The sequence below is a fragment of the Choloepus didactylus genome, chromosome 4, assembly GCF_015220235.1.
Source record: "Choloepus didactylus isolate mChoDid1 chromosome 4, mChoDid1.pri, whole genome shotgun sequence".
Taxonomy (NCBI): domain Eukaryota; kingdom Metazoa; phylum Chordata; class Mammalia; order Pilosa; family Megalonychidae; genus Choloepus; species Choloepus didactylus.
Genome location: NC_051310.1, coordinates 102,820,287 through 102,833,402, shown reverse-complemented (window position 1 = coordinate 102,833,402; position 13,116 = coordinate 102,820,287). Strand labels below are relative to the sequence as shown.

General features: G+C 38.0%; 1 protein-coding gene across 2 annotated transcripts in view; it reads right to left on the bottom strand.

Moving 5' to 3' along the window:
- The window catches only part of PTPN9 (protein tyrosine phosphatase non-receptor type 9), a 104,518-nt gene that overhangs the window by 53,518 nt on the left and 37,884 nt on the right, over positions 1-13,116 (bottom strand). For both annotated transcript variants that reach the window (XM_037833352.1, XM_037833351.1), the window contains exons 3-4: positions 10,519-10,608; positions 9,691-9,815 (exon numbers count right to left, since the gene is read on the bottom strand). In XM_037833352.1, coding sequence (XP_037689280.1) covers positions 9,691-9,815; positions 10,519-10,608 — 215 coding nt within the window. The remainder of the gene's footprint in view (positions 1-9,690; positions 9,816-10,518; positions 10,609-13,116) is intronic.

Sequence of the window (13,116 nt, the reverse complement as noted above, 5' to 3'; positions counted from 1 at the left end):
CTTCCCCTCCTTGAAACCCTATAAATCTTCCTATGGATTTTTCTGTGGCCCTTTACATACACCAACTTTGTGTAACCATTTCATTTCCCCTAGAGGGCTGGACCCTATTTTTTTTCATCTCATTACTCTCAACAATCCCAAGCACAGCACAGCAAACAGGTATATAACAAATGGCCACTGAATTGTACATCAATGGACTGGAAAGCCATTGCTAAGATAGTGTTTTAGACCTATGGGAAACTGTAGAACAAACCTCCCTCCAGGCCACTGACAGTGAATTTGTCTCTTACGACTTCAAAGAAGAGAAAAAAACCTACAAATGTCCTTTAGAAAGAATCTTTAAAAATAGATTAAGAAACGGTAAACCTATTCCCAGATTGAGATGAAGAACATGGGAAGATACAAAAAGTATCCCTCAGTCCTACAGAAATACTACACAAAGTTGCACACTTCCACCAAGCCAGATTTTTATCTGTTTCTGATCTGCACACCCAAATGGTCATTTGGAATAAATTATTTGATTGGGTATGCACAGATAAAAGCAATAGTTTTTCATCTATTTATAATGAGAAAACTGACACAAAACACATTCTTGAAATCAGGGCCCTCAATGTTATTTTGTATTCTAATTTTTTGTAACACTTCTTGGAAGCCTTATACCTCCATCCCTTTAACAAAATTGAAGGCAAAAGAGCCCACCCATGAAGTAATCTCTAATTCTAAAATACATGCAAATTTCTCCAGCAGACTAAGTTTCAAATGGCCCCGAATGTCCTACAGTTAGGGCTAAATCTATGAGCACTAATCTAGACACTATGATTTACCAAGAACAAAGATGCTGTTAAAACGTGTGGCACAATTATCAAGTATGCTAGCCAGGTCTAGAGACTTCCCACTTCTCCATGAGCTCATCAAGCATCAAATTCAAAAAATTATAGGTTTTTTCCTCTCAGAGCTTCAGCCTGTAACAGAGGGGTAAAACATAGACAGGTTTGTGCCATGGGAAATAAAATGTAATAAAAAGAAGCTATGGTGAATAATGATCCAGGCTCAATATTCTCAGATCTGAAACTGCTCATCCTGTGAAGGCACATCAAATAAATGCATGTTCATCCTTCTGTGTACAGAATATGAGGTTTTCAATGGAAGCCAATAACTTCCCACTGAGTTTGATTCCTGAGCCAGATGCTTGGAATACTCAGAAGTTTAAAATACAGTCCCTGATATTTGTTTGAGAATAATTAAGGGTGGGGGATAGGTAAGGGGCTATCAATGAAACAAGATAGATAACAGATCACCACTGAAGAAACTGGGTGTTTGGTATGCAGAGGTTTATCATACCATTGTCTTTCCATCTATGGAGATCTAGAAAATTTGCTTTATATAATGTTAAAAGTAAAAAAGGTACCTGCCCTCAAGGAGCTTACAATCCAATGGCAGATGAAAAACCAAGTAACAGCATAAGATAAATGACATCACAAGGTCAAGTATAATTAAGTGCAAAATGATTGGTACACATAATAACCACTATTAAGGTCAGAGTAAAAAGAATTTTATTTACTACAGGTTGGAGTGGTGAAGGACGCAATCATGGAAGCTGGGTCTTGAAAAAAAGGGCAGAATTTAGTAAAGAGAGAAGAGGGAAGACCGTTCTGGCTCAAGATAACACAGGAAAACAAGAGTTTCTGCTCACTGGAGAACTGGTGAGAATATTTTGCTTGGAGAAAAGGGTTCACGTTTATTTAGCTTAGATGCACCCTCTGGATAATGAGGATTTTTAAGAAAGTCAATGAGAGTTTTCAAGAAAGAGATGGGCAGCATAAAAGCAAGCTTTTAACTGTGTGGTCCTCCTGTGGGATCCAAAACTCACACTGGAAAGAGCAAACTTTGGCCACCGAAGGTTCCACCTGCTGTGCCTACATGAGAATTCCTGACTCCCTAAGCCTCCCAAGGAGGAAGGACAATAGTAGCTTTTCTGAGAAAGGAGCCTTTCATTCATTCCCTTGAGCTAAAGAAGCATTTCATAGGAACCCATATTCTGGAAATTATGCCTGAAGACCAGTCACAGGGAAGAAGAGCTGAGGAATGCTATACTTATAACTGGGGAGTACAGGGCTGTTGAGACCAAGGGTCCTCACCCCTTAGCAACTACTATTTTTAGAATAATGCTGCGTATATGGTTTGGATATACCTCTTACTGAGCATCAACGGCAGAAACTAAGTACCGTGAAAGTAACATAATGCAGGAACAAGTGAACTGGACAGAGACTTCCACCTCAGACAGTCCTCCCATCCTGTAAGTCCCATATGACTAAAGTTGTACATAGCTGTCTCTCACTATCTCAGGCCTTAGCCCTTAACATATTCCAACACAGAGGACCAGCCAACGGTGTCAAAAGCTGTAATAACCTATAAACGGTAAAAGCCCCACGGAAAAAAAGGAAGTATGGCAGAAAAACAACACTGTAGGGTACAAAGAGCTCTGGCCAGGAGTCAAGATTCCAGGATTCTGGGCCCAGTGAAACGAATACATGATGACTGTAAAAGAGTCACATAACTTCTTGGGACTTCAGTTTCTATGTAAAATATGAATAATACCATTGACATTAGGATAGAGAGACAGATGACTTGAGCTGGTTCTTTTGCTTATGCCTCTGTTTATAAAGATGACTTTGTTTAACTTTATCCTTTTGGGCTCTTCTTCCTTTACTATTAATTATCAAAACCCTCTGAGCATCAAAAGGACATTATTGTGACATATGAAAAAATTGGAATATAGAATGTAAGTTTTATATCAATGTTAGATTTCTTAAACTTGATAACTGCACTTAAAGTGGTTATGTAAATGAATATTCCTGTTCTTAGGAAATTTCCATGGCAGTATTAAGTGTTCAAGGACCATGCTGTATACAACCTACTCTCAAGCGTTCAGAAAATGGACTGATAGATTGATAGAACAGACAGATGGAGAAATATATAGATGGATCAACAGACTGATGGACAGAAAAAGAATGATATAGCAAATGAGGCAAAATATTAAAATTGGTGGATCTATAAAAAGAGAAAAAATAGATCTGACAAATAAAAACAAAATGCTAAGATGGCTGAATTAAGAACTGCCTTTACAGTAATAATTTTGAACGTTAATAGATTAAACTCCCCAGTGAAAAGGCAGATTGACAGAATGGATTAAAAAATTTGATCCATTCATATGCTGTCTACAAGAGACTCATCATGGACACAAAGATACAAATAAGTTGAAAGTGAAAGGATGGTAAAAGATATTCTATGGAAGTAGTAACCAAAAAAAAAAAAGCTGGGGTAGCTATACTAGTATCAGTCAACATAGACTTTAAATGCAAAAATATTATAAGAGATAAAGAAGGACAGTATATATTAATAAAGGGGGAAATTCACTAAGAAGAAATAACAATCATAAATATCTATGCTCCTAATCAGGGAGCCCCAAAGTACATGGGGAAAACAATAGCAAAAGTGAAGACAGTAATAGATGACTCCTCCATAATAGTGGAAGATTTCAAAACACCACTCTCTCCAATAGCTGGAACATCTAAACAGAGGATCAACAAAGAAACAGAGAACCTAAATAATATGATAAATGAACTAGACCTAACAGACATATACAGAACATTGCATCCCAAAACAGCAGGATACATATTCTTCTTAAGTGCTCATGGAACATTCTCCAAGACAGACCACAGGCTGGGGCACAAAACAGGTCTTAATAAATTTAAAATGACTGAAATTAATATAAAGCACTTTCTCTGACCATAATGAAATGAAGCTAGAAATCAATAACAAATGGAGAACCAGAAAATACAGAAATATATGAAGGTTAAACAACATGCTCTTAAATAATCTGTGGGTCAAAGAAGAAATTGCAAGATAAATCAGTACATATCTTGAGATGAATGAAAATGAGAACACAGTGTATGAAACCTTATGGGATGCAGTGAAGACAGAGTTGAGAGGGAACTTTATAGCCATAAACACCTACATTAAAAAGGGAGAAAGAGCTAAAACCAACGACCTGACTGAACAACTGGAAAAACTGAAGAAAGAACAAACTAATCCCAAAGCAAGCAGAAGGAAAGAAATAACAAATTTTAGAGCAGAAATTAACGACAGAATAAAAAACAATAGAGAGAATCAATAAAACCAAAAATTGGTTCTTTGAGACGATCAATAAAATTGACAAACCCTTAGCTAGACTGACAAAGACAAAAAGAGAGAAGCTCTAAATAAATAAAATCAAAACGAGAATGGGGTAGGGGGTGGGGGCATTATCACAGACCCAAAAGAAATAAAAAAGATCATAAGAGGTTTATTAGGAACAAATGTATGCCAACAAACTAGACAACTTAGATGAAATGGACAACTTCCTAGAAACACACAAACAACCTACACTGACTCAAGAAGAAACAGACCTTGACAAACCAATCAAAAGTAAAGAGACTGAATCAGTCATTAAAAATCTACCAACAGACACACAAGAGGTGAATGGATCCTGTAGACAGCACTTTGAGTGAAGTATACCAGAGACAAAGGCAAACATTATAATGTCTCACCAATAGGGACTAACTACAATGTGTAAATTTAGAATTGAATCTTACAGCCAGCTTATCAGGGGAATGCTTATTGTAACGGTCCCTAGATTGTAAGCTCTTACTGCAGTCACATCTATTCCTGAATTGTAATGGCTATTTCCAAATTCTGAGATGCTGATCCCTTTGTGTATAACCTGATCAGCCTCTGGAACTTTGGGTATCTGTGTGACACCTGAAACTCAGAGCTAGAGCTTGGCAGACATGAATGTCAGTATTAGTGCATACAGTAACTGTTATAAAAGCTGAAAAAGAGTCCAGACTTCAATTAGAGATATGACTGAAGCAGATCTGGGCTAGGGCAAATCGGGCCCAAGGGTAAAGGACAAATACTGTGTTTTAAAACTTCAACTTCTGTGTGAGACAGACAGAAGAGATGTTTATTTGGTGCAGGGTCTCTATTTTCTGTAGTACAGTAAACAATATAACTTGTACAGTCAGTTTGTTCAAACACCATAATTACATGGAACTTTGAACAGGAAGTGAGATCTGGTAGGTTTGTATAGGTTAGTCTGAAATAGCAACATATCCCAAAGTAATTTGGGCAGAGAATAAAAATATATATGCAGGGCCCCCCTGAGGAGCTGGGGGAAAATGCAGAAGTGTTGGACTTCCTCACCTGGGTTATTGCTGACATTCTCACAAACATTGAGGACTGATGGTTTGGTATGCCGAGCCCTCTATCTTGAGGCTTGCCCTTATGAAACTCGTTGGTGCAAAGGAGAGGCTAAACCTGCTTATAATTATGCCTAGGAGTCTCCCCCTGAGCTACCTCTTTGTTGCTCAAATGTGGCCTTCTCTCTCTAGCTAAGCCAACTCGACAGATGAACTCACTGCCCTCCCCCGTTACGTGGGACCTGACTCCCAGGAGTGTAAGTCTCTGGGGCAACAACGCAGGATATGACTCCCAGGGATGACTCTGGACCCAGCATTGTGGAATTGAAAACATCTTCTTGACAAAAAGGGGGAAGTGAAATGAAACAAAATAAAGTTTCAGTGGCTGAGAGATTTCAAATGAAGTTGAGAGGTCACTCTGGTGGGTATCCTTTATGCACTATATAGATATCCCTTTTTAGGTATTAGTGTATTGGAAGAGCTAGAAGTAAATCCCTGAAACTATCAAACTGCAACCCAGTAGCCTTAACTCTTAAAGACGATTGTATAACTATGTAGCTTACGAGGGGTGACAGGGTGATTATGAAAACCTTGTGGATCACACTCCCTTTATCCAGTGTATGGATGGATGAGTAGAAAAATGGGGACAAAAAGTAAATTAAAAATAGAGTGGGATGGGGGGATGATTTGGGTGTTCTTTTTTATTTTTATTTTTTATTCCTATTTTTATTCTTTCTGGCATAAGGAAAATGTTCAAAAATAGATTGGCATGACATAACTATATGATGGTACTGTGAACAGTTGATTGCACACCATGGATGATTGTATGGTATGAGAGTATATCTCATTAAAACTGAATTAAAAAAAAAAAAAGTACTAACAAAGAAAAGCCCAGGATACAGATGGCTTCACAGGTGAATTTTACCAAGCAGTCCAAGAAGAATAAAACCATTCCTGCTCAAACTCTTCCAAAAAAATTGAAGAAGAGTGAACAACACCTAACTCATTCTATGAAGCTAACATTACCCTAATACTAAAGCCGGATAAAGGTACTACAAGAAAAGAAAACTTCAGACCAATCTCTCTAATGAACATAGATGCAAAAATCCTAAACAAAATACTTGCAAATCGAATTCAACAGAATAGTAAAAGAATCATACATCATGATCAAGTGGGTTTTATCCCAGGTATGCAAGGGTGGGTCAACCTAAGAAAATCAATTAATGTAATAAACCACATTAACAAAACAAAAGGGAAAAACCAGATGATCATCTCAATTGATACAGAAAAGGCATTTGACAAAATTCAGCATCCTTTCATGATAAAAACACTTCGAAAAGTAGGAATCAAAGGAAACTTCCTCAACATGATCAAGGGCATATATGAAAAACCCACAACTTACATCATACTCAATGGTGAGAGACTGAAAGCTTTCTCTCTAAGATCAGGAACAAGACAAGGATGCTCACTGTCACCACTGCTATTCAACATTGTGCTAGAACTTCTAGTTAGAGCAATTAGGAAAGAAGAAGAAATAAAAGGCACCCAAATTGGAAAGGAAGAAGTAAAACTGTCACTATTTGTAGATGACATGATCCTGTATTTAGAAAATCCTCAAAAAGTAAAGCTATTTGAGCTAATAAACTAGTTCAGCAAAGTGACAGGTTACAAGATAAACATGCAAAAATCAATGCTGTTTCTATACACTAGTAATGAGCTCTCCGAGGAGGTAATCAAGAAAAAAATTCCATTTACAGTGGCACCTAAAAGAATCAAATACTTAGGAATAAACTTAACCAATGATGTAAAGGACTTATACACAGAAAACTACAAAACATTGCTAAAAGAAATCAAAGAAGACTTGAATAAATGGAAAGACATTCTACGTTCATGGATTGGAAGGCTAAATGTTGTTACGATGTCAATTCTACCCTAATTGATCTACAGATTCAATGTAATACCAATCAAAATCCCAAGACTACTCTGCAAAATTGGAAAAATGAAGCATCAATTTTACTTGGAAGAGGAAGGGGCCTCAAATAGCTAAAAACATCTTGAAAAAGAAGAATGAAATGAGAGGTATCATACTTCCTGACTTTAAAGCATATTGTAAAGCCACAGTGGTCAAAACAGCATGGTACAGGCATAAAGAGAGACATATTGATCAATGGAATCAAATTCAGAGTTCAGAAATAGACCCTAAAATCTATGGTCAATTGATTTTTGACAAGGGCCTCAAGCCCACTCAACTGGGACAGAACAGTCTCTTCAATAAATGGTGTTTTATTTAATAACCAAAGAATGAAAGAGGACCCCTATCTCACACCCTATACAAAAACTAACTCACAATGGATCAAAGACCTAAATATAAGAATCAGTACCATAAAACTCCTTGAAGAAAATATAGGGAAACATATTCAAGATCTAGTGATAGGCGGTAGCTTTGTAGACTTTACACCTAAAGCACAAACAAAAGAAAAATATATATAAATGGGAACTTCTCAAAATCATATACTTCAGTGCTTCAAAGAAAGTACTTTGTCAAAAGGATGAAAAGGCAACTGACTCAATGGAAGAAAATATTTGGAAACCACATATCTGATAAGGGTTTGATATCCAGAATATATAAAGAAATCCTACAACTCAACAATAAAAAGACAAACAATCCAATTAAAAATGGGCAAAAGATATGAATAATAGACATTTCTCAAAGAGGAAACACAGATGGCTAAAAGGCACAACAAAAGATGCTCAGCTTCACTAGCTATTAGGGAAATGCAAATCAAAACCACAATGAGATATCATCTCACACCTCCTGGAATGGCTGCTATTGAGCAAACAGAAAACTACAAGCATTGGAGAGGATGTAGAGAAAGAGGGACATTTTTTCACTGCTGGTGGGAATGTAAAATGGTACAGCTATTGTGGAGGATGGTTTGACGGTTCCTCAGGAAACTAAGTATAGAGTTGCCTTACGACCTAGCAATCCAGCTACTCAAGATCTGGGTACATCCCTAACAGACATCTGCACACCAACATTCAAAGCAGCATTATTCAAAATTGCCAAAAGAAGAAAACAAACCAAGTGTCCATCAACGAGATGAAGGGATAAACAAAATGTAGAATATACATACGATGGAATATTATTCAGCAGTAAGGAGGAATGAAGTCCTGAAGCATGTGATGACATGAATGAACCCTGAGGACATTATGTTAAGTGAAATAAGTCAGACACAAACTCATAGACATAAAATACAGAACACAGGTTACCAGAATATAGAATGAGGCTAAAGGATCGGGAGCAGTTGCTTAATATGTGCAGGATGTTTAACTAGGTTGAACTCAAAAGTTTAGAAATGGACAGAGGTGATGACAGCACATTATTGTGAGAATAATTTACAGTGCTGAATGGTGTGTGAATGTGGTTGAAAGAGTCATGTACGTCACCAAAGGAAAGTTGGAGGTTAAAACATGGGAAACGTTTAACACAGTGAAGCTTGTGGTGGACAATGACTGTGATTAACTGCACAAATATTTAAAAAGTTCTTTCATGAACTACAACAAATGTATGACACTATTACAAGGAGTTAATAATAGAAGAGTATACGGGAAAAAAATGTACCTATTGCAAACTATGGACTATAGTTAACAGTAATATTTTAATACTCTTTCATCAATAGTAACAAATGGACTACACCAATACTATGGGTCAATAATGCAGGGGAGAGGGGTTATGGGCAGATCTGGGTTTCCTTTTTTATTCTTTATTTATTTTCTGTGGTAATGAAAATGTTCTAAAATTAATCAAAGGGTTGTATACACAACTATATGATGATACCGTGAGCCACTGATTGTATACTTTGGATGGTTTGTATGGTATGTGAATATATCTCAGTAAAACTGCATTTTAAAAAAATGGTAGATCTGGATATCTGGGGAAATAGGGATATGCTGGGGTTCTCTGTATAGGGTTTGTATTACTATTGTAACTGTCCTTTACGTTTGAAAGTATTTCAAAATAAAAAGTCAAAAACAAAAATCCTCTGAGCTAAATGGCCTTATTCCTTTTTTCATAGACAAAGAAACTCAGGGCCTAGAGGGTTTTGATAATCCACATTTAGGGGACAATGAGCAAAAAGAACCAGCCAGGTCATCTCCCCCTCATTCTTTTACAATAAATAATTCTCAATACACTGAGGACTGCTAATAATTGGCTTCCTCAGCTTGTGTTATCCCGAAATAGAGCCAGCAGGTAAAGATATAGAATATTCACCATCTTGACAGTACCTGGAAAAATGTCAAGCCATTTAGGACATGGACTGTTTTTCTATTTACAGCACTGCCCTGGGCACATCTTAGGAGCATGGTGAAGGCAATGCTTGACTTAATGGAGTCAAGGACTGTCATTTTCCTATCTAAATGTAGACTAAAAATTAATCTCCATGCTCACCTATCCACAGCTCTGTCTAGCAAGTAAAACAGGGCCTGAAGTACCACATGCTGGACCGACTTGTGGGGATGATGCAATCTGGCAGTGAAGAGGGCAATGGAGGCTCCTGTTGGGTCCCGAACATTCTAGAGCAAATAAAACAAGAAGAAACATTTAAAAATCAAAATAGGAAATCACAACAATCACTGAAGTTTTCTATATTCTGGACAAAGGGTTGATATGTGAAAAGAACAAATACTGGCAATACTTCCCTAACTTGCATCAATTTCTCCAGAATGGGCAGAAAGCTTTTTATCATCCCATGCCTGATTCTCTGACCAACCCCTGGATCACAGTATTGTGGTAGGAAAAAAACACATTCTCTTTGCTCTTCAACTGGAGAGATTAAAGGATGGTTCTACATTAGCTGCCCACTTAATTTTCCAGGCAGGATGACAAAAGAAACAAGCAGTAGGAGAGAAACTAGAGAACAGTACCATTGGTATGCTTATCTGAAAAGCTGAGGTCTCTAAAAAGTGTTGAACTCGAGTTAAACAAGGGAGAAGGAAGGATCTCAGACATACTGCATACCCATCCCAAAGGCCTTGACTAAGCTTAACAGATGCACGAAGCAATTTTTCTAAGTCTACTGCACAAATGAATTCTCCATAATTTCAATTATCACTAGAATAATTTTGTGCCAAACTGCATGGCTGCTTCACATCTGTTCCTGACTCTGCTGAGATTCTCTAAATTCAGGATAAGGTATCTAGGAACAAAATTGAAAGAGGATAACAGCTACAAAAGGAGGTAATGAGGCACTGCAAAAGTGGTCCTTCAAAGACTCACTAAGATAGTGAATTTTCCACTGAGAATCTCAGAACGGAGAGGTTCCTCATGAGGTTTCAGCTTCACAATGCCTTCCTTCCTTCGTGTTTCCTAAAAATGAAGCACAGCAAGATGAATTTATGTGATATTGTATATTCAGGACAAATTCATGTAACCACCAAATCTCAGCGATAAGGGACTTTAGAAGTCAACCATGAATTCTTTGGTAAATCCCCTTGTAGGCCAGCTGAGTATGATCACAATTCTTGTCCGATGCCACCTGATCAGCCTCGTAGACAGGGCATTTTTCTCTGAATCAATGAGAATCTTAACCCTGAGCACCAACCAATAGGTATCATTATGGAGCAGGTCAAAGTTCCTGAACACGTGGCAGCACTGATTGATTCGGGAGACCAAACTATGGACCGAAAATTTGCCTGGAAACATACAATCGCACACATCCTCCATTCTAAATCCTCTCCAACAGCTACCATGACCTCGTGTTCCTCACCTCTGTGGCCAGATGTGAAGTTCCCTCCTCCTTATTCCACTGCATTCTGTTTTCCTCCCAGTCTACTCCACTAAAAGCTCTTGTTACCATGACCAAGATCTTCCTGTCACTGAATCCAGTGGATTAATTTCAGTTCTCTTTTTATATGACAAGGATGAGCACTCACGTTCCCTTCTTCCTGAAACATTCTCTACCTTTGGACACCATGACAACAATATACTCTTGTTTTTCTATTTTTTCAACGACTTCTCCTAAGTCACTTTTGCAGACTTTTCCCACTCATTTGCTCACCCAATTCATTCATTCACCCACTCAAATCACTCATTCACTCATTCAATTAATTCTTTAAATATCTGTAGAACAATTATTATGTGCCAGACACTGAGCTAAGTGCTAGGATCACCCTGGTGAATACAACGAACTAGGACTTTGTTTATATTTTTCCCAAATTCAATTGCCTTTAAAGGCAAGGCAGCCAGAGAAGTGCAGACAACATTAGTGCTGGGATTGAAGGAGAGAGCATGCCCTACCTTAAGCATTCAGATTTAGCTTTTAAAACAATTCCGGGCCAAAGAAAACAAGTCTGCAGTGAGTTTCTCCCCTACACATCTTCCAGCTCCTCACATTCCCTGGATAACCTTTATCCATTCTCATGGCTTCAATATCCAGGACTACCTTGGTGACTCCTAAATCTCTATTTCCAGCCCAAATTTCTTTTTTGAACCCTAGACTATAAACCCAACTGCCTAGAGGACATGTCTATTTGAGTATCTCACAGGCACTTCAAACTTAACATTGCCAAAGGAAACTCGTGACTTTCTCTCTCCACACACCTGCACCCAACTCAGTGTCTCCTAAATTAGTGAACCCTATCACCATTTACCCTGCCACCCAAATCAGAAACCTGGAATCCTTGTTCCTCCTTCCTCACACACCAATTTAAGCAACTGTGGCCTAATCTGCCCACTTCTCTCCATCTTTCCTGACGGTACTTTTAATGACACCACAATCATCTCTCCCAGGTAGGTGCAACAGCCTTCTAATAGGTGTCTACCTCCAGTCTAGCCCCTCTGATCCATTCTCTAAAGCAGTGAGAAAAATCCTTCCAAAATGCAAATATGATCAAGTCATTCCCCTACTTATACTGTCAACGAATTTATCTGCTTTTAAGAAAGAATCAGACACTCTGTGACCCGGTCTTGTTTACCTCTGCTGCCCAATCTCTTGTCAACCCCCCACTCAACATTCTGCCCAGCCTAACTTCTCTCTTGATGCCAGGCATTTGAACTTGCTATTCTCTCTGCCATGCATCCCCACCTGTTTGAATCTTACTACTCCTTCAGAACTTAATTTAGAAGTAATTAATCCTTCAAGAAGGTTTTCTGAACCCTACTAAATAAATGTGTTTCAAAAGAACCCAGTACTGCCCTATCATAACATTTATCATACACCGTTCTGTAACTGTGCTTTATCTCTCTTTCTAAATGGTAATCTAGACACCTGGAATAGAGTAAGTATGTAATACATATCTGTTGAATAAATGCATGATTATTGAATGAGGTGACCCACAATATAAGTGACTAAAGCTTAAAGTGCTTTGTTACCCAGTTTGTTTGTTTTGTTTTTTAACTCAGGGAGGTTTTGTATCTCCTCAGAAGGATTTTCTGCCATACAGTGATGTATCAAGGATACCGCCAACTGAGAAAGCAAACACAAGCACAGTACTAAAATTTGTACCCCCTCAAAAATAAATAAATTAATAAATTAATAAAAACAAAGATCAAAATGCTGCTATGTTTGCATAAAGGTAACTGTTAAGACAATGGACCTAGCTAACACACCTGATCTTCTACTGTAAGGATAAAGCTCCCCTTCTTGAACTGCCCACTAAACTCAGCATTCATCTGAATGGAGGTTTCTAAAAATCCCAGAGATCCTGAAAACCAGTGGAGTAAAAGGGGCATGTGGCCAGAGGCCAGTAGGAGAGCTGAAACTCAAGCTCTAAGAAATGCAAACCACTATCCTGCCACCGGGATGATATGAGGCTACCTCCTTAGTCTCCATCATTAGAGGTGGCATCCTGCTGTATAATCGAAACTTAGGAACAT